Here is a 27826-nt window from a genome sequence, read left to right on the forward strand (position 1 = left end):
ACGTCACGTACGCATCTTGAGTTTCACTTTCAACATTCAACACTTTTCCACAGAAGGTGGTCGGCCGAAAGTTTACTTGATAAAGTTTTAAATATGAATATTTTTCTTACACAAACGCGTCGATTCGCTTCAGAAGGCCTTTATTAACACCCCAGAGCTGCGTGGAGCAGTTATTTGAAGGACAGATGCACTTTTTATGGACTTCAAAAACAGAGCAACTATAAATCCAATTCTAATGCTTTTCATTAGAATTCATAGAATATGCTTTTCTAATGCATATCTGCAGAAAGTAGAGATTCTAAGCTTTCAAATGGTACCACGTATGAGGTCAGAGCTCCTCCACGGACATTTAAAATTGAAAGTACAGTATATACTTGAGGATGTCATTCTGGACCCTGTACAGGGATAAAAGTGTCTGCCAGATGTATAAATGTAAATGTTAAAATCAATTGTGAGTGCTGGTTGAATCTCATACAGCATGTGTTAGTGAGCATAAACATTTTCTGCTTTTGTAGAGAGTTTCAATTCAGTCCCGTGGTTTTATTTAGATTAGGATGCGGATTAGATTATATGCAGTCAAAAGTAGGATTTGGAACAGAGCTGAAGAGTTTAACACTGATATTTCATGAGGAAAATAATATGTTATGTTAATGAAGTTATTTTGTGCTTACCGCAGTGTCAGTTTGAAGAGCCGATTCGATCCAAAGCATCAACAGAAGTTTAGCTGTGATAGAGGTACGTTTTAACACAAACACAATTTAAAGTACTTGCATAAAGAGATATATCTCAAATCTCAACTTCTTGTATCAACGCAAAATGTAAACTATTATCAAACAGCTGTAATCTGTTTAATGTGACTATACGGCATGAAGATATTAAAGAGCACCTATCAAGGAATTTTGAAATTTACCTTTCATGTAGTGTGTAACATAGATCTAAGTGAACAAAAACATCCTGCAAAGTTTGTAATATGACAGTGCACCGTATATATAGTTATTTTCTTTCAAAAGTAAGAGTCGACTCTGAGTCATTTTTAAGAATCGTTAGAAGACCGAAGCTTTTTCTGACTAGATGACGTCAACTTGTCAAGTTATTTGAATACGATACGCCCACTTATTGCGCTCCAAGACGCCAGTGAAAACTAGAAAACATCATGGCGACGAGACGCTGTGTTCTGAAGTGCCACTCAAAAGCAAACTTTTCATCTGCCCAAGGATGAGCATTTGAAGACTAAGTGGCTTGAAGACAAACCATACATAGTCGCGATTGTGTGTTTATTAGTCTTCAAATGTCTCTATTTGCATGTTTCGAGATCTCAGGAAGCTTTTATTATGGACTTCTATTATGGCACATGGTATCTTCTTCGTCTGTCTGTACCATATATGGACTACATGTGCACAGAGCGCCCTCCGGCTGCCAGTATGAATTGAAAACAACACATAAGCGACATCTGCGCATTTTGAAGAAGTATTGAATAAAAAAATACTCCTCTGTTTAGAAATTTGACACAGACATATGAGAATCTATCAATATGTCTCCTCATCTGCACACTTTTGAACTAAAAACCCTGAGGGATGTTGATTTGTTGCGAGTCTTCGTGAGGAGAATAGAGTTTTTTTATGAATTAAAGCAGCTGAGGCTCATATTACAATCAAACGGTACCGACGCGGTTTTCATATTCATAACTCCTGACACATATTAACAAATTACTGTCATTATAAGACTTTGATGGGCGTTCCATTTCCGAAAATATCTGCACAGACTATACCAATCACAACTGACTGGGTCATCGGACCAATCAGCGCAGATTAGCGTCACGTAAAGGCGGGGTTTTGAAAAGTGAATCACTAAAGGAATCATTTGAGAATCGCTGTCAAAACAGGTAATAACAAATGCATATTATAAGAAAACTAAAGTCTTTTTTGTCATTATATGCATGCAAAACTGTTGTTGGGGACTTCTAAAACAATATTTGGAACATTTTAAATGCCATAATAGGTGCTCTTTAAGATAGTAGCAACATAAACATCATGCAATTTTGTGAATTATATACTAATGATGCAACATTTCTGCTTACATCTCTTCAGAAGCAGATCCCTGATGTCAGATCAGGTCATGTGACGCTCTAACCGGTGAAGTCAGCTTGGAAACACCTGATACAGAACAGGCCAGAAAAGATATCAGGAAAGAATTGCAGTAAGAAAGAAGAAAAAGCAAGATGAGAGAGACCAGACCTTTTTGGTGGACCAGTCATTTTCTTCATCATCATCAGAAAAGGCACATTTGAGGAACTACACGGACATTTTCCTGTTGCGTCTGGCAGGAAAAAAAGAACAAACACTCTGTTAAAGCTTGGCCATTATTTTGCATGTGACAACATTTCTAGATGAACTGTAAATAAAAATGTATTTTAAAATCAGGTTACACAAGCAAACAGTATGTTTAATGTTACAATAACCATGATATGAACCTTTAGCCAAATATTGTATCTGTGCCATGATCGTGAAACGTCCTGCTATACCATTGAAATGCTGTGCTTTGTACATTTAACCAGCTCAAAACCCCCAGTATAGTTTGTGGGGTTCAGGGAATTTTTAAAATACATATACATAATGAAAACAATTGCTTGAAAATTAATTTTGATAATTCATTTGGACCGTCTAAGGATTTAATGTTCATTGTGTGTACTGTGATATGCAGGATGTCAATACCTCACTGGAGAGACAAAACTGTATTTTATTATTTAAAAGATTTATAATAAATGAAAGAAAGTCATTACAATGTGTGGTTTTGTGTCTTGCTTCAGATAAATAGACAGACAAACTGACATGCATTAACAGCCATACAATATCACAGTTTATTCGCTATAGTTTAGAAAATAGTGATAAAATATGACAAGAACAAGAGTTAAACTGGCAGAAAAAATTAATCTTGATAATTTCAGATAGCTTTGATAGAAAGGGATGTAATGGATTACAGTCAACCAATCAGCTGTCAAATTTAATTACACTATTCGATAATACCAATTCAAGTCAATCAATGACCAAGCAATGCTTCATTTTGTTCAGTCTGTGGTATAAAAGGTCGCATATAGCAATAAAAGAAAAAAAAAAACACGTCAGCAAAACATGGTCCGCGCAAAGTGTCTGAATCATTTTGGTCCCAAATTTTTATCAATTTTACTGGTAGTCACTGTATGAAGAATTATTAGGTATAATATGTCACAGTTAACTTTATTTTGCTATCCTCACTTACTTGTCCTGCACCCACTAGTAAATTATTTTTGGTTTTGACTGTACATACTGTACATACTGCCATACATTTTGGGGACCAAATGTCCCCACAAGGATAGTAATAGTAATAGTAATTTTTAAAAAAAAATAATAATTTGATAAAACTATAGTAAGTTCTGTCATATTATTCAAATACTTTTACAGTTTTTTGCCATGGTATGGATTCAGTAGCATATCGAGGTATTTTAGTCTGGCATTGTATCGAAGTCATAATTTTGGTATCGTGACAACACTCTATTCAATATAAAAATGTATTTGCTGATATTCTCTTTTTTTGGTTTTGTTGGTTTACAAATTTGCACCTTTTTACATTTTTACTCTTTTAGTTTTACATTTTGTCAAGGGCTTGTTTACATTAATACTTTTTTTTATGGTACACTACTGAAGGCCAACGTTCCAAGTTAAATTAAATGTATAATATAAAAAAAGTTGTTTAGTGGCAGCCCTACACAAATGTTACAAATATTATAACAGAATAATAAAAAAAACAACAATGAAAGAGACACATAGCTCAGGAATACTTAATAATAAATCTTATTAAAAATAAACTTAAAGCAAAAAAAAAAAAACTTTAAATATCCAGAGATTTAGTTTTCATTTTAATCAGTTTAATATTTAGTAATTTTTTAATGTGCTGTTTGTTTTAAAGCATATTTGAAATATATCAATTCAGCTTTAATGTATTTTTATTTCAGTTTTAATTTTAGTACTTAAAACTTATTTCATTTAGTCGCAAAGGCAACATTTCTAAAAAAGGTTTCATATCTATAATTTATATTTTATTCAATTACTGAAAATAGTTTGTTTTAGCTCACAGTAACAACAGAAATAATCAACACTGAACACAGTTTTGAATTTTGAACAGAGTCTAGTAAATGAATAAATGAATACATGAAAATAAAGTTCTAGAAAACATCCACTTATCCAAGTGGTCTATGATGTCAAGAAAAGAACTGTAGACATTCTACATTCTAAATGACAAGGAATCTTATACTGCCTTCTACAGCACGACACTCTCGGAAGGAAATGTTCTAAATGGAACCTTAAAGGTTTCTGTCAGGCACTTCATATATAGAACCTTTTAGGGGTTCATCCATTTTTGTAAACATACTTCATAGCTAGAAACACAAAAGTATAATGCAGCCATTTAAGACATTTCTCCTTATATAGAACCTTTTTGGCATAAAGTGTTCTTTAAAATTGAGCCAAGAACCCTACAGTTCTATAAAGAACCGTCTAAGAACGTACGCGTTCTTATAATTCTAAATGTTCAACATTCAGAATAATAGGCATGGGTAATAGTTTGCAAGTAGTCCTTTCGATTACGTTTTCATTCAAAGCGACTTCAAGTACACCTAACAGAGACGAATACATCAAGTGACACCTTGAGGGAAAGTTCTGACAGAGCTTAAACAGACCACATCCTCAAATGAATGAAAGTGACTCCCTGATTAACAGCTTTACAGTTGTAAGCAGACTTGTACTGGGGTGCACATATATATAGATCCTAATTAATGTGCTTCAATGACCCCAGAGAGACTGTTCGTCAGAAATAGACTCATGTAACATGACATGCTGTAATGTGATTTAATGCCATCAGACAGGAACTGTCATAAATAAGAGCAGGGGTTCAAAGACTATGTCCCCTGACACCACCGTAACATTAGGACAGAATGCCCAAAATATCTCTCCAGTGACCCCAGCACCAGCTGAAGTCACCCAACACGGAGTCACACGTCGTGCGCAGGCCAAGCATTACCGCCTGGGACGATGGACAAAGGTAAGATCAACTTCATGGGAGCATTTGAACCAAGTACAGCACGTTTTTTATGGCGCATTTGGATATTTATTGGGGAAATGCATGAGAAATTATTTGCCAAATTGTATTTACGGAAACTGTGAAAGCGTGGTTAATTCTTTATGTACATATGGTTGCAATATAAAGATCATCAACAGCTGATATCTGAAGCATGTGAAACGCAGATTATTCACTTCACTTGTCACTCTAACAAATAATTGCATTGCAATACCTTTAAAATGATTGTCTCAGGTTGAAACACTTAATCCTTTATATTTTCTTCTATGACAGTCCGTTTTGCTGTCCTTGTGCGTTCACTCGTGACTGAGGTGTTTATCGGTTTAAACTATTTACATGGCTTCATGGGTCAGAGAGCTAAAGCGTGACGAGGTTTTTGCATCCGGTTCTAGCTGTGCATGACGTTCCAGTCCATTGCAAAGCATGCAAATCCATTTATTCTGATTCCTCAAATGTTAGTCAAGAATTTTTGGGCACGTGCCAAGAATAGAAATGCTTAAATGGCAGCATGTTGTGCATGTTCTTCGCCACTGAAACTTAGAAACGCATATGAATGTCATAAATATTTGCACAATGGCATTTTTTATTGATTCCAGATTAAATGACTGCATGATTTCTGTCACTTCCCTACACAGTCATGGAAATCGAATGCATTGATCTGGCGTGTGAGGAGAACAACACCAATCACCACACGCTTCTGAACGGTGTGGACAGACTGATCGCGAGGAGAGGACAGCCGTTCACCATTATTCTACACCTGCGACCGGGAACTCACTTTCAAAATGGGGACAATATCAATTTCATCGCCAAAACAGGTTCCTCGATCACTTCCATCCTATTCACACTTTACATAAAATATGCAACTAAATATCTGAACTATTAGGTACCAAAGCAACCTAACATCATGAGTTGGTGATATGAGTGAACGCAACCACTGCCAATGCAAAAGTTGAGCAGAGTTCAACTTTTAGGCAAATTAATTGCAGCAACAACCAATGGGAGTGCAGAAAGTGAATCTCAAGCCTGAAAAATGACATCTACGAGCAGCAAACATTGATCCCTTGGTAGTCAAACGCCTACTATAGCAACAATAACTTGTTGACCAAACAATTGAAATTCTGTCAGTGTGAATGCACTGAGATATTTAAAAAAGCAGATATTAGAGTAAAAAAAAAAAAAACCTAGATAGATCATCACTATAAAAAATCCACCACTGAGAGACATTGGCTGAAAAAAGAAAGACAATGCCAAAAAATTTTTCCCTATGCAATAACATGCATGTATAAATCCTTTAACATGGATGCCAGCCGAACTTAGCCCCGCCCACAACATTTGAGGTCGGGAAGTTTGGTCTGGACTTGATCCATTGTGGAGCAACTATGCTTGAACTAGGGATGCAACAATACAGTTTTTCCACAGTTCAATACATACCTCGGTTTTTAATCACAGTTTTCGGTTCGGTTCGGTTCGTTTTCTGATGGCTTGTCACATCAGTTTTTTGCTATTCTATTCTTAGGTGACAGGAACAGCAAGAGGTTAAGGAGAAAAAAGACTATTTTTATTGCAATACTCTTTCTTTATTTTCCTTAAAATAATTGAAAAACCTTAAACTTAAAACTTTACTTTGAAGAAAAAACCTTGTACACATTCCTAGTGTACAGTATAGTATAATATGAAATTATATATATATATATATATATTTACACTGGCAGCTCAGAGCTGTACAACAGCATTTAAGTATGAAATTGAATGAATAAATGTAAAAACTTTCTTTTTGTCTTTTGTTGTTGTATTACCATTAAAGGGATAGTGCCCATTAAAAAAGGAAAATTCTGTCATCGAGAAATGAATACAGGTTTGGAACAACATTAGAGTGATTGAATAATGACACAATTTTAGAGGTGAACTGTCCCGCATCTAATATACAGACACACGCCGATTTTACTTTCACTTTAGACATAACCGACTGTGTTTATGTTAACCATGTGTGTATTTGACAGCATTAGCACAGTAAGACGACTACTTAGTTCAGTAATCGCGTTTTTGACAGGCTTTTAGTGAGCGCGCTCGGAAAAGTGCATGTTAAAAGCGTGCATAAGCACGTGAATGAAATGTTTAACCGGGAAGGCTTTAAAACGCATGCAAATAATGAACTTTCGTGATTGTGAATAACTATAGTGTTCCGTGAGTATAACTCTACCACTAACGTGTGATGTGAATGTATGTCGCGTTGTTCAGTATTGGGATGGAGGCAAATGATAGAATGCGTAGAAAAAGAACTAATTAAATGTAAAACCGAAAAAAAAAAAAACGCAATTCACAAGCGCGTATATTGAACCGTGAATGCCGTACCGAATGGTTCAATATTATATTGAGAATTGTGGCATCCCTGGCTTGAACCAATCACATTATCAGGGCGGGCTTTATACGATGATGGACAGATGATCAACCGTAACGTAATAATCCACGTCACCAAAGAGCGCTAGGGTTGAATTTGTTTACTAAACAGAGAACTTTTACTATTTCTCTCAAAAATGATGATTGTGTTGGTAAGGACTCTGTGTATCCTTAAATTCTTTTTACAACACGGGTAAATATCGTTTGCACTCATCTTGTTCTTCTAGTTGAGTTCTGTTGACAGCTATGCGTCGCTCAACACACGTCACTTACTCCGTTGCTCTGATTGGTTGTAGGTCTATCCAATTGAGTGCAGAGGCATTTTCTTTCCTGGTTCGGTTGAAACACGCCTCATAATCACAGCCCAATGGAGCAGATCAGACTCCTATTCTGACAAGAATCTGAGTACGACGATGTCAGGCTATAAATCCTTCACAATTAAACCAGGAACATGCTAATAATAATGTCTTTCAATATTAATGACTTCGTTAAAACACTTACAATAAATCAGGGCTGGTTTTGTTACAGGCCGTCCCATGACAGTGAGGTTTACTCCTGCATTTAGAGGATTTACAGTGCTAAAAGGCATGACAGTAATGCTGCACACACAGTCATCAGATCATACGCTAGTATATAATTAGAAACATCATGTAAAGGATTCAAAGTGCGCATGTCACATTTAATAGAACACGTGTTTATCAATACAAGTCTGTCTGTTTGATTTCAGGTCCGATACCCTCAGTGGAAGCACAAACCAAAGCCAAATTCAGCCTCAGTAAACTCATCTCCAGATCATGCTGGAGTGCCACTGCAGAGACAGTGTCTGACAGTAGAGTCTCTTTGACCGTGTGCTCGCACCCAAATGCCCCCATTGGAGTCTATAAGCTGATCCTGGATCAGGGAGAAGGAGTTGGCCTGGGAGATTTTGTCCTGCTCTTTAACCCCTGGTGCAAAAGTAAGCTGTTTTATTATTAGAGATCAATATGGATGAGCATATGCAGTAATTAAGATGGGGCACATGATGAAAATGACAAATTTTCTGCTTTATGCATGAATCCTTTTTTGTAGCCTGAACAGCACATATACACTATATTGCCAAAAGTATTGGGACATCCTTCCTACTCAATGAATTCAGGTGTTCCAATCACTTCCATGGCCACAGGTGTATAAAATCAAGCACTATGCATGCAGACGCTTCTACAAACATTTGTGAAAGAATGGGTCCCCAGACAGCAGCTGACTCCGAGCCGGATCCGTCTCCGAACCGGCAAATCCGCGTTACAATCATCTCCGTTTCACTGCTCTATTACGGATCCAGCCCGGGCCGGGTTTTCGTGGGCGGGAACAACAGTCACAAAGCAGATTCGGGCCACATTTGGGCCAAATCGCCATAAAGGAATCCGCATCTGGTCTGGAGCTGGCCCAGTGCTGGTCCGGATGAGTAAAAACGGATCCGTGCCGGTATTGGCCCGTTGTGCCAAAAGACACCGGCCCAAGTCCGAAGCGCGGATCTGGCACAGAACTTACGAATGGTCTGGGCCAACTCTGGGCCAGATGATTTTTGCTATCTGGGTCACTCTCAGGAGCTCAGTGAGTTCAGTGAACTCAAGCGTGATACCGTGATAAGTTGACACCTGTGCAATAAGTCAATTCGTGAAATTTCCTCACTACTAAATATTCCACGGTCAACTGTTAGTGGTATTATAACAAAGTGGAAGCAATTGGGAACAACAGCAACTCAGCCACGTAAAATCACAGAGTGGGGTCAGCACATGCTGAGGCTCACAGTGAGCAGAAGTCACCAACTTTCTGCAGAGTCAATAGCTACAGACCTCCAAACTTCATGTGGTCTTCAGATTAGCTCAAGAACAGTGTGTAGAGCTTAATGGAATGGGTTTCCATGGCTGAGCAGCTCATCCAAGCCTTACATCACCAAGTGCAATGCAAAGCATCGGCTGCAGTGGGGTAAAGCACACCGCCACTGGACTCTAGAGCAGGGGAGACGTGTTCTCTGGAGTGACCAATCACGCCTCACGGTCTGGCAATCCGATGGATGAGTTTGAGTGTAAAGTTTGATGGAGGGGGGATTATGGTGTGGGGTTGTTTTTCAGGGGTTGGGTTTGGCCCCTTAGTCCCAGTGAAAGGAACTCTTAAAGGGATGGTTCACCCAAAAATGAAAATTTGCCCATGATTTACTCACACTCAAGTCACCCTAGGTGTATATGACATTCTTCTTTCAGACGAAAAAAATTGTTATATTACAAAAGTCAAGGCTAATCCAAGCATTAGAATTGCAGTAATAGTGGCTCTGTTTTTGTTTTTGTCCATAAAAAGTGCATCTGCCCATCAAATAACGTGCTCCACGCGGCTCTGGGGTGTTAATAAAGGTCTTCTGAAGCATATCGATGCGTTTGTGTAAGAAAAATATCCATATTTAAAACTTTATAAAGTAAACTTTAGGCCGACGCCTTCCCTGTTCAATTTATGGAAACATTGTTGAACGTTCCCCTGCCGATCTAAAGACTAACGCATCTTGAGTTTCACTTTCAACATTCAACACTTTTCCACGGAAGGCGGCCGACCGAATGTTTACTTGGTAAAGTTTTAAATATGGATACTTTTCTTACACAAACGCATCGATTCGCTTCAGAAGGCCTTTATTAACACCCCGGAGCCGTGTAGAGCACGTTATTTGAATGGCAGATGCACTTTTTATAGACTCAAATTCTAATACTTGGATTAGTCTGGACTTTTATAATATAACTCAGATTTTATTTGTCTGAAAGAAGAATGCCATATAGTGTACACCTAGGATGACTTGAGGGTGAGTAAATGATGGGCTAATTTTAATTTTTGGGTGAACTATCCCTTTAATGCTTCAGCATACCAAGACATTTTGGACAATTTCATGCTCCACACTTTGTGGGAACAGTTTGGGGACGGCCCCTTCCTGTTCCAACATGACTGGGCACCAGTGCACAAAGCGTCGGTCCATAAAGACATTGATGAGCGAGTTTGGTGTCCTGACCTCAACCCGATAGAACACCTTTGGGATGAATTAGAGCGGAGACTGTGAGCCAGGCCTTCTCGTCCAACATCAGTGCCTGACCTCACAAATGCGCTTCTAGAAGAATGGTCCAAAATTCCCATAAACACACTCCTAAACCTTGTGGAAAGCCTTCCCAGTAGAGTTGAAGCTGTTATTAGTGCAGTATAGAGTATCTTCAATGGTACCGGCACAAAGTGTTAAAACAGGAGTTTTGCATATGTGTTACAGTGTAAACGGTCAAATTAGAATTGTCTTAAGTCAAATCCTAATGTCAAGACTTGATTCTAACATTTGTAATGGCAGCACTGCTAATATTGCTTATGTTGTATTTTACATTAGCTATAAGTCACTTTGGATAAAATCGATCAATAAAAACGTTAAAATTTATATTCTTAATCTGTGTTGGCCGTTTCAGAGGACTCAGTATATCTGACGAGTGAAGCCGAGAGGGAGGAATACATCCTCTCTCAGGACGGGCTGATCTACCGCGGGATACCCAAGCGTATCACGGTCCTACCGTGGTCTTTTGGACAGGTTCGGCTTCTCGCAATATCTCTATGATTGCTTCGCAGTGCCAATAAACACTGAGATGGTAGTAGTGCCCAAAGCATTAACACTTCACTGACATGTTTGCCGTCTGTTTCCACAGTTTGAGTCTGGAATACTGGACATCTGTTTGCAGATTTTGGATGAAAGTCCAAACTACATAAGTGACGCAGCTCTGGATTGTTCTGAGAGGAGGAACCCTGTGTATGTGACACGAGTCCTCAGTGCCATGGTTAGAAACGGCCCTCAAATATTACTGAAGTTACTATACTAGCCATACCTCAGTTTAGAAGTGTTCTGCTCGATTATCACCAGCTCAACTGCTATTCAGTTGCAATATAAAACTTGACGTTTAGATTCTCACCTACATTTGATTAGGGTAGGGAATCGAAAATCAATTCCAATTCTGGAATCAGATAATTAAGGACAGGAATCGGATACTTGTTATAAAATTAATTTCGATTCCTCTTATTGATTACTTTGTGCGCATTTTATTATGACTTTAAACCATTCAAGAACAAGAAGATCTGCATGCTGTTTTCTGTGCTGCAAACACATACAAAACGAGTGCTCAGAAAGCCGCCTTTCATACTGTATACTGCACGATACTAAACTGAGTTCTCTTCCTTGTCTTTTTGCACTTGAATGGACAAATGGCAAAATATTATCATAAACACAGTCTGTAATGTTTTAACTCTTTCCCCACAATTGACGGAAATTATGAAATGAAAGTTTTGTGACAATGATCAAAAATGCTAGTGGTGGCTAGTAACTTTTTTTTAAATGCTGACGGAGTGAACGTAAACAGTGGACAAAGAAAACGCAACAGTATATTGGATCCGTGCTGCTCTTAAAGTGACAGCAGCCTAATATTTCTGCTGCCGTCTTTATAATAATGTTAATCAAACAACAAAAGACAAGGAGAAAATTCACTCATTGTTCTTGACTGAGCATTTTTAAACATAGGCAGAAGTTGCTTGTGTAAGTGAAATAAATTTTACCTTATTGGAATTGAAATTAGATATCGTTAAGAATCGGAATCTATGAGCAGAAACGGAATCATTAAAATTTAAAACAATATCTAACCCAACTTCCAATTAAGCAAAACAATCCAATTCTGCTTATTTTGAGACTTAAACATCATAATCTAGTATAGTAGTGTATTAATTTTAATTTTGCATGCATTGAAGAAAATGTTAAAGGTGCTTTTACGTGCACAACTCACTGCCGTGTGTTGTCTTGTATTGTTCAGATCAATAGTCTAGGAGATAAAGGAGTTCTGGTGGGTAACTGGTCAGATGACTATGAGGACGGGGTAAAGCCCACTGCCTGGAAGGACAGCTGCTCCATCCTCCGGCAGTGGAGTAACGACGGTTACAGGGCGGTGCGTTACGGACAGTGCTGGGTGTTCGCAGCTGTTGCCTGCACAGGTGATTCATTAACTTCTGCAATAATTATCACAAGTCTATTAACAATCATTCAACCAATTAGCAAGCAGATGTACTGTATTTCTTTAGGTTTGTTTGTGTTAATTCTACTTGTCTGCATGGTTCTGAATATGTAACACAAGGAATCATTATAATAATGGTTGGGGGCATTTCTAGATTCATAAGTGTTATGTTTGCATAATTAAAATGTTTAGACGTTTGCGATTGGTTATGGCAGATCCAGAGTGGCTCTGGGCAGATCCAATAGTTTTAAACTTCAGAGATCCCGCCGTCAAGGAAGTTAACGCTTGTCAATGGAGAGTGGCCAGACTCTCTGTACAAATGAAATGTACGAGAGTCTGGTAAGACCAGGCTAGTTATGATAGATTCTAATCCCCATTTTATGCTTGATTTGTGTCCCAGTATCCAGAGCTCTGGGAATCCCATGCAGAGTCGTCACTAACTATGGTTCAGCACGTGACAGCAATGGTGACCTAATAATGGAGCGTTTCTACAATGAATTTGATGAGAACATTGCTGATGACTCCATATGGTATGTATAGTGAAGCCAAAATTAATCCAGATAAAGTAAAGTGGTACATTCTTAAAAATGAAGGTTCTTTATTGGCATCGATTGTTCCATGAAGAACCTTTAACATCCATAGAACCTTTCCATTCCACAAAAGGTTCTTCAGATATTAAACTGATTATCACTCTTTAAAACAAAGGTTCTTTTATGGCATCGCTGCAAAACCCCCATTTTGGGACCTTTATTTTAAAGAGTGTAAAGCAAATATGAAAAAGATACCTTGTCCTTGCTCAGGAACTTCCACGTTTGGGTGGAGAACTGGATGACACGCTCAGACCTGGCACTCGGGTATGAAGGTTGGCAAGCGAGCGACCCAACACCACAGCGTACGAGTGATGGTGAGCCAATAATCTGATAGAAGGGAAAAAGCAGAGTCAGTGAAGAAAGACTTCAGTTCTGTTGTCCTCGTTCTGTCAGGTGTCTTCTGTTGTGGTCCGGCCTCCGTCAGAGCAATTAAAGAGGGCGAGCTTACTTTCGAATATGATGTCTCGTTCTTGTACGCGGAGGTGAATGCTGACGTGGTGGAGTACATCAAACTGAGAGATGGAAGAGTCTTTAAGATGGGAGGATCCACTACGGAGGTTGGGAAATTCATCAGCACTAAAGCAGTGGGGCGAGATGAGAGAGAGGACATTACACACAACTACAAGTATCCAGAGGGTAGGGAGACATTTTGGGTACTTCATTCATTTATGGTCAAGGATTTAGATGCACTGCAGGTTCCATTCCCAAAAGGGAATCAATATACTATCATCATTGTACCATTACTGCTAGTTTAGAACTGGTGCATCTATTGTGCTGGGGGGAAAAAATTAATTTATATAAATTTTTTTATAATATAATATAAAAAAATGTTAACATCATACATTTTATGAACCAGTTCTTTGTGAATCAAAAACATGCAGCATAAATACTGTAGTTTGATTCACAAACAATTGTTTGGAGTCAATCAATGAATCAATCAAAAAGACTCAAGAGTTCCAATTTAAATCAGTCTGAAGAATCCTTCTCTTATTTTAAAAAATATTCTTAAAAGAATTGCAAACAAAACAGGCATTGTAACTATTAATCAGAATCAAACTGAAACAGAACTGAATAGAAATATAGCTGCAAGCAACAATAATCGGGGTCAAGCTAAAAGAAGACAATAAGACATGCCAACATGGCTAGGAGTGTCAGATCAACTGCAGCAATTATCAAATAAAGGCATTTTAAGATGATTTTTGGCAAAATTGGTGAAAAATAATATATAGTCACTAATAATGTGATTTAATGGTTTATCACTTTCGACCAATAGGTGGCACAGTTACGAAATTTATGTGGTGTGGTCAGAGTGAGGTGACAATGACACATACAAAGTTTGGTGTCAATATGTCAAGACATTGCAGAGATACAGCCTCAGAGTCATTTTGGCATCATCCCATCAACTTTGTTTCGTCTATCGATTCTGAAGATGATACAATTCGATGGACAAACGGTCTAGGAGGAGTTCGAAAAAGAAAATCAAAATGGCGGACAGGAAGTTCGGTCAAATATGGCAAAATTGGTATCTATGTTCTCGGCATGACCAAGGGAATCCATTACGTTTCATCACAATATGCTAATGTAATCAAAAGTTATTAGCATTTCAGGAAATTCCATTATAACTTTTGATCACAAGGTGGCGCTGCCCCAAAACTTTTTGAGTACCTTCAGGGCATGGTGCCGAAGACTAGGGATGCACCGAATCCAGGATGCACCGAATCCAGGATTCAGCCGAATATTGGGCTTCTGATGGGGTTAGATTTCTGCCGAACCTTAGAATTTTTTTCCACCAAACCGAACCCTAGGCTTGCATTATGCGCTTCTGGTCGACGTAATGACACCGCCGTTGATTACGGGAAGGTGTTTACTAGGTGGACCATTCGAATGCAGGCTGTGAGAAAGTGAAAATGGAACTTGTGAGCAGAAAAAGTGTTGTTTGGCAGTACTTTCAGACAAAAGAAGGCGATTCAAGTCGAGCTATATGTTCAATTTGCAATCCCGATTTGTCTCTTTGTAACAAGGACCCTAAACAATAGCCGCTGTTAAAACATTTGTGTATGAAACATCTGAAAGAATACGAATTGTGCATGAGGGAATCTACAGACAGCAGCCAAAATGCAGCAACTTCAGGTACATAATGTTGCCTATTCTTTTTTTTTTTACAGTTAAAATAAAATGAAAAATACACTTTTGTGGACGTTGTTTACTTCTTTAATGTGTTTACTGTGATAATGGACTGAGGATGGGAGTAGGATTTGGTATTCGGTTTCGGCAGAATCTTAACCAGTGGATTTGGTATTTGGCCGAACCCCAAAAATCTGGATTCGGTGCATCCCTACCGAAGACACATATCGCGTTTTGTAATGATGCACCAATGCGTTTATAAAATATAGCATTTTACAACAAAATTCAAAATGGCCAAAAATCAGGTATAATTCGACTCTGCATGCTACACCAAATCTAAAGAGACCAGTTTTGGGATTTTTGGCCAAACTGTTGAGAATTTATAAGCAAAAACAGGAATTTGTCATATCTCCTAACCACTAGGTGGCCCTGCACCGAAACTGTGCAGGTAACAACAGGTCATGGTTGTCATATCACACCAAGTTTAGTCAGAATTCGATAAAGCGTTGCAGATATATAGCCTCATGTCCATTTTGGCGCAGTCTTCGTCAAATTGTCAAGTCAAGTCAACTTTATTTATATAGCGCTTTTAACAATGTAGATTGTTTCAAAGCAGCTTTACAGTGTTAAACAGGAAAATAATGCAGCATAATTTTATTCAGCTGTATAGCCATTCTGGAAAAAACGCTGATGTCATCAGTTCATTTCAATTATCATACAGTGACAGTGTGGGCTTTAGATCAATAATTCGATCAGTAATTTAGTTTAAATGGTTAATTTAGTTTATTAATTAGATTTATTTCAATGTTTAGTTGAAAAATTGAGTGTCCCCAACTGAGCACGCCAAGCCAGAGGCAAGAGTTGTTTGCACGTTATTCAAGAATGGTTTGACAAATCAACTTGAATTCCATAACTTTGTTTGCATGGTCTGTAGATGATCTGGAAAAAAATTCATGACGGAAAATTGTTTCTAGCCCTTACAGCTCAAAAGTTATTAGCACAAACCTAAGTGAAACTTTGGACAGCTGATGGTGCTAGAGGGATTGAATTAGAGACTCCAAATTTGCTATAGTGATATTTCAGACTGCCCTCTATCTGTGTGCCAAATTTCATAACTTTTTACCATACAACTTTATGGGCTGCCATAAACTCCCATGGAAGAAAAAGAAGAAGAATAACAAGAACGCCAATGGACACAATAAGTGCCTACGGACCATCAGTGCTTCAGCAAGCTATGTTTGATAGTCGTAGTGTGGCGCGAGTCTAGCTGGTGTATTAGCAATGGTAGACTTGGTGAGGCTAGTTTAAAATCCAGCATACAAACATGACATTTTTTTTCTTGGTCTTAGTAGGGTAGTAAGACTGAGCATTGCCCTGGTACTGATAAATTGTGACGTTAACAAATTTCACTTGTCCTGGTAATGATAAAGACTGTATTCTGTTCAGGATCTGAAGAGGAGAGAAGGGTTTATAAGAAAGCAAATCATCACAACAGACTGGCACAGGCCGGAGAGGAACCTGGTTTACACATCAAGATCAGAGTGACCCCAGATATGCAGATCGGCTCTGACTTTGACGTCTACGCAGAGCTCAAAAACAACACCATGGTCCCAAAGGCTTGTCGGGTCATGTTTTACGCCCAGGCAGTGTCCTACAATGGCAAACTTGGAGAAACCTGTGGACTGGGCGAGTTTACAGAGATGAATTTGGCTTCTACTGAAGGTAAGACTGGTTCATTAAAAGGTGCAGTATGTAATATTGACAACTAGCGGTTGAAATGGGTACTGCAGTCCAAAAATATTGGAGAGGGCTGTTGCTCCCGCCCTATTCCTCCTCAGATTCCAGAATGCTAGATTGAGGACACACAACAGGATCAAACGCAATTGACAATGGAAGGCAATGAGCTTTACAATGAGTTGATTTATCTGCGTTTAAGGTTTCTGGTCATAGAGCTTTGTAGGTGGATGGCAAGGCTTTTTAGTCAGGTATCCCAGTTTCTTTGCTAGCTTCAATGGCTGTAATATTCTGTGTTTTCTGCCGGTGTGTTGAAATACTATTGGGTAAATTGGCAATGGGCGGAATCACACAGACCAATATTCTGACATGGAAAACATGTCAAAGTAGAAAAAAAATGGCTCTTGCATTGTTCTTTGGAGAAACAAGAATGTGAACTTAGCATGTTTCCTAAAGCTCTGCAAACATCCTAAATCTGTGCTTTATTACCATCATACTGCACCTTTAAGTTGTAACATGTACTTTGTGCCTTCCTTATACAAATTCAAAAAGGTAGCCATGTTTCATCTTGTTTTATGTTTCAGGGGGTAAGGTAACTCTTCGACTGGAGTATGCGGAGTACAGTAAAGCCATAACTCAAGACAGGATGATCAAACTGATGGCTTTACTCATCGATGCAGAGACACGGGAGTTCTACAGAGCAAAGAAGACCATCGTACTGGACAGCCCTGAAATAATCGTCAATGTAGATCTAATCTTCTGGTTGCATTATACTGATCTTAACAATTTACAGTTACAGTATGTGCACTGTAAATCAAAGAAGAAAAAAACTTGCTGCCTTATATTTTTAAGTAAAATCAACTTGGCTGTGTAATTCAGTGACTTTAAAAAATGAGCTGAATCTCATAACTTAAATACATTTTAAAATGGCTTAACTTATTTTGATGGGTTAAAGGGTTAGTTCACCCAAAAATGAAAATTGTCATTAATTACTCACCCTCATGTCGTTCGACACCCGTAAGACCTCCGTTCATCTTCAGAACACAAATGAAGATATTTTAGTTGAAAGCTGATGGCTGAGAAAGGCTTCAGATAGGCCTCCATTGGCATTCAGTACATTTACACTCACAAGACCCATAAAAGGCACTTAAAACGTCGTTACAAAGTCCATCTCACCACAGTGGCTCTACAATAATTTTACGAAGCGACGACAATAGTTTTTGTGCGAAAAAAAAACTATTGTCTTCCGTGTATGCCTCCACGACGCATGCGCGAGATTATAACGTAGCGCCGGCGTTCGGGAATCCATGAAATGCACACCTTAGCCCCATTTGAGCACTACGCCGAGACCTAAAGCACGATCAATGTAGAATTCAACAGCTTAGACACGCGCGTCTTCCTCTGCTTGTAAACAAATCACTTCTGGGTCATGTGTTTGAACGCCGGATCTGCATCATATTCTCGCGCATGCGTCGTGGAGGCACACACGGAAGACAAGAACAAGTTGGATAAAGGCGTTATTTTTTTTATTTTTTTGCGCACAAAAACTATTGTCGTCACATCGTAAAATTATTGTAGAACCACTGTGGTGAGATAGACTTTGTAACAACGTTTTTAGTGCCTTTTATGGGTCTTGTGAGTGTAAATGTACTGAATGCCAATGGAGGCCTATCTGAAGCCTTTCTCAGCGATCAGCTTTCAACAAAAATATCTTCATTTGTGTCCCGAAGATGAACGGAGGTCTTACGGGTGTCGAACGACATGAGGGTGAGTAATTAATGACAGAATTTTCATTTTTGGATGAACTAACCCTTTAAAGTAATGTAAAAACATATGTTGTCATGATTTATTGATCATGGGATTTTTTTTTACAGTGTGGACTTTGGGCATAAGTTTTTTGTTTATTAAATCTCTAAATAGGCACCAAAATGCTGTACAGTATTCAACTCGTGTTTTCAAGCAAGATCCACCAAATTTGGCACAGACCTACAGCCTGTTTTGATCCCAGTTTTTTTACAGATTAGATTTATGTTTTTCCATAGTGGATCAAACATCCGTAAATCTAAATATGTCCATCTAACAACATTCCATTACATACAAATGTTAATGTTTCAGTGGTTAAAGCAAAAACCCTTAATCTTTTATGAAAAAAGCACTTTATCCAAAAGTGTGAAATGATTTTTGGTTCACATTTTGGACTTTACAAACATTCAGGGGCTATTTAGATTATTAGTGGGCCTAATTAGTGCTGGACTGAATCAGGAGGGTTTCAAGTTGCTTGCTGAATTGAGACAGCCAATACATATTTAATCTGAATGAACATATACATGACTCACAGCTCTAATAAGGTGCGATTTGTTCCCCCCAGATTCTGGGCGTGCCGAAAGTGGGCCAGGTCTTGGTGGCAGATTTAGCGCTGCAGAATCCACTGCCGGAGCCCCTGGAGAACTGTGTGTTCACTATACATGGTGCCAACCTCACCGACAGCAAACCCATCACTCATGAGTAAGTCATCTGATCACTTAGGACTGGGGTGTGAAACTACATTCCCCTGCTCTGCTAGCGGACATACCTGATATCACTTTAACTCATCACTTGATCAGTTTGGGAGACAGATGCAGAATTTCTTCAGGGGTAATGCATCAGTACAACATATAATGAACACCGTGTAAGGGAAGTTACTTTGAAATTGCAGCCTACAAGCTACTAAATACTGACTGACTGAGTAACTAACTAACTAATACCATTCAGAACATCATAGCTATCACATATTCATTTTGTAGCATGTATGCTACGTGTGAAAGAGATTTCGATTTTTTTAGATTATTGTCCGACTGTAAAATTGTGCATGCATTAAAATATCTTAAACTGCTACTGAAAAGTTTAACCAAGTTAACATTGCTGCATTTAGTCCCATTATACAGTTTAAACTGTTACATGACTGACTACAACAGTTTTTCACATGATGTGTGACACTGTCAAGACATTTATAGCGATTTTTAATACAAAATAAAAATTGCATGGTTGTAACAGTTGTTTTTTTGTTTGTTTTTTTTTTGGTAGGGTTGGAACAGTTGGTGCTAAAGAGTTTGCCATCGCCAAAGTGGAGTTCACACCAAAGCTGCCCGGACAAAGAAAAATAATGATAGATTTTGCCAGCGATAAACTTCACAACATTGAGACCTACGAGAATCTAGTCATCTATGAATAAATGAACTGTTTTTACTTATGCTTGTGATGTCTTATTCTGTTAATGGTATCAAGCTTCTTTTTTTTTTTACTTGGGCTGGTGTGCAGAAGCCATGTTCAGGGACATCATTTAAAATTTTCAGAAACATGACTTGGACATCCCAAATGCCTGAATATTTTGTACTGTCACGACTATACTATTCATTTATTATAATTACGGTGTACACAGAAAAAAATATTCCACTTTACAAATAGAAGTGCGGTTGGAATAAATTGCCTTTTGTTTGCATGTCTGATGTGCGTTTTCCATGTTTGAAAAACAGAATTTGAATATTTCATCAATGCAAAACTGCTCAAAAAGTCTCAAACTCTCCAATTAAGTCACCTTAATGCAGTCCTGCCGCATATAAAACAGAGCATATTCAGTCCTCCCTTCAATCGGATAGAGTGAAACTTACATCTACCAGCTTCTTGTGAGAAAATGTTCATTATACTTTCTTTTTTTTTTTAAATGCTTACACTTGTTTTCTACTTATCTCTCCACTTTTTCCTTTTCTTTCTTATAGATTAAAAAGAAAATACAAAAATGGTGACATGGGACGCATCTAACTCTTCAACATGCATACAATCGATTTTCTCAGCAAACTCCAGCTCGTGCTACGCTATACCCTCCTATTTTATTGCCGTCTCTCTCAGCATCAACCTCGTTCTTGGTCTTCCGGCAAACTGTTACATACTATGGCTGAGCGTGAAGGAGATGATTCAAGGACAGTCCACCGAAATCTTTGTTTTCAATGCAGCACTTGCTGAGGTGCTCTACTGCTCTTCCTATGTTTTTGTCATAGAGCAGTATTTCTTTAATTGTACTGATTGTAGGTTTGGCATATACTTTCCTGGACTGGTGCTGTTGGTCGGTCGTCCTCTGTTTCAGAGCTGCATCTGTGTGGAGCGTTACATAGGGGTTCTCCATCCTGTGACCTTCCTGAAGTTCAAACCCATGAAATACAGGATTGCCATATGCGTCATTGGATGGATTCTGATCATTAGCTCAAGCTTAATAGTTTCAGTGAACATCATTGAACTTCATAGCTTACTCTTGCCAGAGCTCCTTGTGTTTTTCAGTGTTAAAGCGTTCAGCTGCTTGGTTGTCCTGAAGGCTTTGAAGCATCCTGGACCTAGTGACGAGGTTAAGAGGAAAGATGGAGTGAATCAAGACAAACTCAAGGCTTTTCGCATTATTCAGATTGTGCTGGCGTCTGCAGTGCTTATGTACGGTCCTATGATTATCTCTCTTGTGCTTTTTTACATTATAGATTTAAAGAGATTTCTTTTGTCCTGGTCTGGGGCCTTATGCCTTGGAATCATTTCAGGGTTTGTGCAGCCTTTCCTCTATCTCAGAAGAGTTGGAAAACTGCCATTTTGCTAGAGGCAATTTCCATATAGGGTAGGGTGGGTGAAATTCTTATTATAACTATATTCCTAACAATATAGTTATTTTGTTATTATTATATTTTCATAAAAATATGAATTAAACAAATTAAGTTTTTCAGGTACATTATTATTATTATTATTATTATTATTATTATTATTAATTTTATTTATAGGCACCTTTCATGACACTCAAGGACACCTTACAAAGTTCACACAAAAGATAAAAGTTTCATCAAACAATAAAGACAATACAGAACTGACGACAATAACATTAAAAATCACATAAAAGCCTGCCTAAAGAAATAAGTTTTAAGACGAGTTTTGAAAACCTGAAGACTTGTACTGTTACGAACTTCTACAGGAAGCAAGTTCCATAAATGAGGAGCCGCATAACTAAAAGCTTGTGACCCCATAGTAGTTGTCCTAGTGCGTGGAAGAACAAGTGAAAGTGCAGAAGCAGATCTTAGAGTACGAGAAGGTATGTATAGATGCAGAAGATCGACAAGATACGGAGGAGCCAAATTATTAAGTGCTTTATTAGTTAAAAGTAAAATTTTGAAATTTAACTGGAAGCCAATGCAAATTTTGTAAAACAGGAGTAATATGTTCTGAAATGGATGTTCTGGTAATAACTCGAGCAGCTGCATTTTGTACTAACTGTAATTTGTGAACAGATTTTGAAGGAAGCCCATAAAACAAGGCATTACAGTAGTCAATTCGTGATGTTACAAGAGCATGCACAAGAGTAGCAGTACTCTTGAGTGAAAGAACAGGACGCAACCGATTAATGTTCCTAATATGATGGAATGCAGAACTAGTAACACTGTTAATATGTGCTTCAAAAGACAGAGTACTGTCAAGGATGACACCCAAACTTTTTACATGATTAGACAGAGGAACAGAGCAGTTATTTATTGTAACAGAGGAAATGTTTGACTTAGCTATTGAATGTTTTGATCCAATGAGTAGAATCTCTGTTTTACTATTATTCAGCTTGAGAAAATTACCTGAAAACCAAATTTTTTATTCATCTAAACATTCAAAAAGAGCAGATGGGGGAAACTTTAAGGAAGGTTTAGAAGACCGATAAAGCTGGGTGTCATCAGCATAACAGTGAAATTGGATGCCATATTTCCTGAAAATAGTGCCAATTGGTAAAAGATAGATAATAAATAAAAGAGGTCCCAAAACAGAACCCTGAGGCACACCAGAGGAAACATAAGTGGGTTTTGATTTAAACTGTTTAAGTTGTACAAATTGAATGCGGTCGTTAAGATAAGAACAAAACCAACTTAAAGCCATACCAGTGATACCAATACATGTAGTTAGAATAAGTACAGAAATGTAATCAAATGTAAAAAATAAAACATTATATATAAATATAATAATATATATATATATATATATATATATTCACTGTATGAAATACATATACATTTATTCTTATTAAAGCTAAAAAAGTTACTCAATCAAGAGCAGTAAGTTATTTTCTCTTTTGTTTAATTAACATTGACGACACAGAGCATCCGGTTTATTAGGCTGCTGTCACTTTAAGACCAAATGCACATATCCATTATACTGATACACATCTGGTTTACACCCAACTGTTTACTTTCAGTAAAAGGACATAACCGGCTGTGTTGAATACATGAATACTCCACACAATGGACATTGACATAATTCACCCCTTCACATCGCCAAATCTGCCATTTTGTCCGACAAAGCAGCCAGGAGACTTAGTAGATAAATGTTGGTGGACTTGAACTTGAAAAACGTGTGTACTGACATCTTTCTGCGGTTGAACCATTTCTTTTAGTGTTCATTCATGTTGATTTGATGCTTATCAATGAACTAGAAGGAAGAGATGATCGGTTCACGAGCAGCTTTAACTGAGGCGCTACAGCGATCATGACATTAAAGAGCCACAAAACAGTATTTGTTGTTTAAATTTCTTTAAAAATTACAACATTTTAAAGTTGACTTTGAGACTTTGTTTCATATTAAAAGTAACTTGCTCTTGTTGTCAGTGTCTTCTTTGCTTCATGATGTATTTTCTCTATGTGAGAACGTGTGTATGGTATGAGAGCGCCATGGCTTGTCGGACATAGCAACAGTAACTAAAGGGGGCGGGTCTTTGCGAACGGTCAATTGATTGTGTATTCGACTATTCAAGTGATGCAATAAGAGATGAAAGAGAACTGAATTCACGATCGCATGCTGAGAGTCGTGGCTTTGTGTGTATAGAAAGTCAGGAAGCTCAAAAACATGTGAATTTTAACAAACAACACGTAAACTGTGCAAATAAAAATTAAACTAAGTTACTTACTTAGTGGAGAAGGTTAGAGAAGTATCCTCAACTGAGCAGAGCTGGTTCTGTTAAAAAGAGAAAATTACATCATTAGGAAACCAGTTGCAATTTGACAGTGAAATTTATAGACATTTTAAGAAAGAAATCATTTACCTGTTGAGAGTGTGTTGACAGTCTGTGCAGTTGATGGTTGAGCTCCAGAAAATGAATAATGAGGCAGTTACATATTTGCAAAACAAAAAGGTGGAAATAAAGAACCCTAAACCCAAACACAAAGAATCATTAACGAAAAGGACCATTTACAGAAAAGGGTTCTTCAGGCTGACATGGTTTTAAATAGAACCATTACTACATGTAAATAACCTTTTAAAGATATCTATTTAGAGTGCACGATTGTTGTTTTTTCTTTTTCTTCAGTACACTGTTCATTTTCTTAACAATCCATGACATTTTCTAAGCTTCCTCTATTCTTCATTATACATTTCTTTGAGTACTTCTCCCAAAAAGCACATCAAATTATCTTGTCTATTTATTTTTTTCAGATACATTAATAAAGTATTATATGAGTGAATGATATAATGTCTTATTTGAGGTTAAGATATCTACACATATCTTTGGATTTAATCATCTCAGGTTACGCATTTAACCATGGTTCTCTGAGAATAGGGAACGAGACGCTGCATCCCCAAGAGGGCGCGATGGTGAATGCCTCTGCATGACTGATGTCTGAAGCATGTGTCTAAACACGACAATGAACTTGAAATTGGCCGGTGGCAGCCTAAGGCTTCACCATTTGTGCGACCGTAAGATAAAAGGGCACCTGTGAAATACATCCTCCACTTTTTTTTGTCTGAAGGAGACTTGTGCAGGAATACTGGAATCATGGCAAAGGGACGTAGCAACTCGTTCCTTATTCTCAGGGAACTATGGTTACACGCACAACCTGAGATGTTCCCCTCAAAAGGAAACTCGCACTGCATCCCCTGGAGGGTGCTATGGCGAACAGAAAACCCACACCACCATGCTGAAGGGATGACTGCCCAATTGACCAAACAATGCTCGCAATAGCCACGGAGGCTCACAGAAAGCCTAACAACTTAGCAAACATTAGCCAAGCTCTAGGAGGGGAGTCCTCAACATGACGACTCTCTAAATCTAGAAGAGACCTAAAAATGCCCCACACTCACGATATCTGCAAGGAGGCTTACAGAGAGCCTAGGACCCCCACAATAACCATCCTAGCGGAGCTCTGGGGAGTGGAGGCCTCCCACTACCACTGCATGGTACAGATCGGTACGGCTAACTTTTTGGCACTTTTCCACTGCATGGTATGGCTCGATACGGCTTGGTATGGTTCGCTTAATTAGTACAACCTCGGTTGAGGTTCCAAGTGTGCTGTATCGATACTAAAATGTGACGAGAGCCTCCAACTCGTAATTGCCGCTTGGCCTAGCTATGCCCAACACCCAGCACAGCTTACCAAGGAGGCTCACAGAGAGCCTAGCTACTTGATATTGCTATTCAGGTGGAGCTCTGAGGAGCAGAGGCCTCTATAAAAGCAACTTTCTATAACAAGAGGAGGCCTAACAACGCTCCATAGTACAGGTAGTATCCAAGGAGGCTCAGAAGGAGCTCAACGACTTGGTACTACCGCCTGGTCGAGCTCTGAGGACGGAGGCCTCAGCACGACGACTCTCTAAGGTGAGAGGAGGTCAGCTATGTCCAACACCCAGCACAGCTTACTAAGGAGGCTCACAGAGAGTCTAACTACCTGATATTGCTATCCAGGCAGAGCTCTGAGGAGCGGAGGCCTCTACACAGTAACTCTCTATAGCAAGAGGAGACCTAATGATACTCCATAGTACAGGAAGTATCCAAGGAGGCTCAGAGGAAGCCTAACGACTTTGTCCTACTGCCTGGTCGAGGTCTGAGGACAGAGGCCTCAGCACGATGACTCTCTAAGGTGAGAGGAGGTCAGCTATGTCCAACCCCCAGCACAGCTTACTAAGGAGCCTCACAGAGAGTCTAACTAGCTGAAATTGCTATCCAGGCAGAGCTCTGAGGAGCGGAGGCCTCTACACAGTAACTCTCTATAGCAAGAGGAGGCCTAATGATACTCCATAGTACAGGAATTATCCAAGGAGGCTCAGAGGAAGCCTAACGACTTTGTCCTACTGCCTGGTCGAGGTCTGAGGTCAGAGGCCTCAGCATGATGACCCTCTAAAGTAAGAGGAGGCCTAGCTACGTGGAAGTGGATGGCTATCTATCTATGTATCTATGTATCTATCTATCTATTAGGGATGCCGCAATTCTCAATATAATATTGAACCGTTCGGTACGGCATTCACGGTTTAATACGAGCTTGTGAATTGCGGTTTTTCGGTTTTGCATTAAATTAATATTTTTTTCTGCAAATTCTATCATTTTCCTCCATCCCAATATACTGAACAACGCGACATACATTCACATCACACGTTAGTGGTGGAGTTATACTCATGGAACACTATAGTTATTCACAATCACAAACGTGCATTGTATGCATGCGTTTTAAATCCTTGCCGGTTCATTCGCGTGTGCGGTTTTAACATGCGCTTTTCCGAGCGCGCGCACTAAACGCCTGTCAAACACGTGACTACTGAACTAAGTAGTAGTTTTACTGCGCTAATACTGTCAAATACACAGAAGGTTAACATAAAAACAGTCGGTTATGTCTAAAGTGAAAGTAAAAATCGCAATCGTGTCTGTATATCAGATGCACGCAGGTCTTAAATTGACAACAGGGCAGTGAACACGCGGTCCTTAAAAGGGACAGTTCACCTGTAAAATGATGTCATTATTTACTCACTGTAATATTGTTCCAAACCTGTATTCATTTCTCGATGACAGAATTCTCATCTCTTTAATGTTAATACAACAACAAAAGACAAAGAGAAAAATCACTCACTGCTCTTGACTGAAAAACTAATACAGTAGCTTTAATAAGAATTAATGTATATTTTATAGTTGTTACGGGTGTGCAGGCAGGAACAGGCAAAGACGGGTAGTAGAATACTCAAACAACGTTTAATACTACAGAAGACTCAAATATAACAAAGCACACCATACATAACGTATACAAACGCTCTACATAAAAGGACATGAACGGTGACCAGACAAAGACTGAATGAACAAAGAGGAACTTAAATACAAACACAGATGACTAACTAACGAGGGGCACAGGTGATACAGATGAGGGTAACTAAACACAGCTGAACAGAACTAGACTAACGAGGGTAACTTAGGAAACAGACAAGTGGCGGGAAACTCAGACAAAGGAACATGTGATAACTGAAACCAGGAAGTACAAAAAACAACAGAGACAGACAGGAACTGTGACATAACGCCCCCCTCCCAATAGGCGCGTCCTCGCGCCGTAGAAGACACAAATAGGGAGGGAGGGTGGGCACCCTGGAGTCCTGAGGACGGGAGCACTGGGGTCTGACTGGCTGGGGTGCCTCCAGGGTGGAGCCGTGGGCGGCCATGGCGGGTCAGGAGTCTTTGGGCGCCTTGGCGGGACCAGAGCCCCACCCACCTGTCTCCCACCCACAGGTATATAGCCCCCCCCCCCCAAAACTTTCTTTGGGGAATTAAGGGCTGGAATGGAGGGCCTGTGGAAAGGGACAGTCCTGCGAGGTGGAGCGCTGGAGCGGCCTCGCTGAAGGCTGGAGCGGCCTCGAAGGCTGGAGCGGGCTCGTCGAAGGCTGGGGCGGCCTCGTCGAAGGCTGGGGCGGCCTCGTCGAAGGCTGGGGCGGCCTCGTCGAAGGCTGGGGCGGCCTCGTCGAAGGCTGGGGCGGCCTCGTCGAAGGCTGGGGCGGCCTCGTCGAAGGCTGGGGCGGCCTCGTCGAAGGCTGGGGCGGCCT

The 27826-nt window shown here is 39.1% G+C and overlaps 2 protein-coding genes across 2 annotated transcripts in view; both read left to right on the plus strand.

Moving 5' to 3' along the window:
- Window positions 1–2780, plus strand: part of quoa (quattro a) — a gene marked incomplete at its 5' end in the record, with an annotated part of 253122 nt that extends 250342 nt beyond the window's left edge. The window contains 2 exons of the mRNA XM_079802006.1: window positions 677–735; window positions 2088–2780. Coding sequence (XP_079658132.1) covers window positions 677–724 — 48 coding nt within the window. The 3' untranslated portion in view covers window positions 725–735; window positions 2088–2780. The remainder of the gene's footprint in view (window positions 1–676; window positions 736–2087) is intronic.
- Window positions 2781–4891: 2111 nt separating this feature from the next.
- tgm2a (transglutaminase 2, C polypeptide A) lies at window positions 4892–20229 on the plus strand. The gene is made up of 13 exons (XM_079803237.1): window positions 4892–5073; window positions 5745–5924; window positions 8234–8461; window positions 10971–11089; window positions 11205–11333; window positions 12354–12531; window positions 12952–13081; window positions 13352–13455; window positions 13535–13777; window positions 16712–16987; window positions 17584–17744; window positions 19368–19504; window positions 20063–20229. The coding sequence occupies exons 1-13, from the start codon at window positions 5064–5066 to the stop codon at window positions 20208–20210; spliced, it is 2043 nt and encodes a 680-aa protein (XP_079659363.1). The 5' UTR covers window positions 4892–5063; the 3' UTR covers window positions 20211–20229.
- Window positions 20230–27826: the final 7597 nt, after the last annotated feature.

The sequence above is a fragment of the Gobio gobio genome (assembly GCF_949357685.1).
Source record: "Gobio gobio genome assembly, chromosome: 21".
Classification (NCBI taxonomy): domain Eukaryota; kingdom Metazoa; phylum Chordata; class Actinopteri; order Cypriniformes; family Gobionidae; genus Gobio; species Gobio gobio.

Excerpts from the sequence above, each read along its gene's own strand:
- tgm2a (XM_079803237.1), top strand. Across the intron at positions 12,532-12,951 it reads CGCAGCTGTTGCCTGCACAG|TATCCAGAGCTCTGGGAATC; the intron begins GTGATTCATTAA and ends TTTGTGTCCCAG. Across the intron at positions 17,745-19,367 it reads GCCCTGAAATAATCGTCAAT|ATTCTGGGCGTGCCGAAAGT; the intron begins GTAGATCTAATC and ends TGTTCCCCCCAG.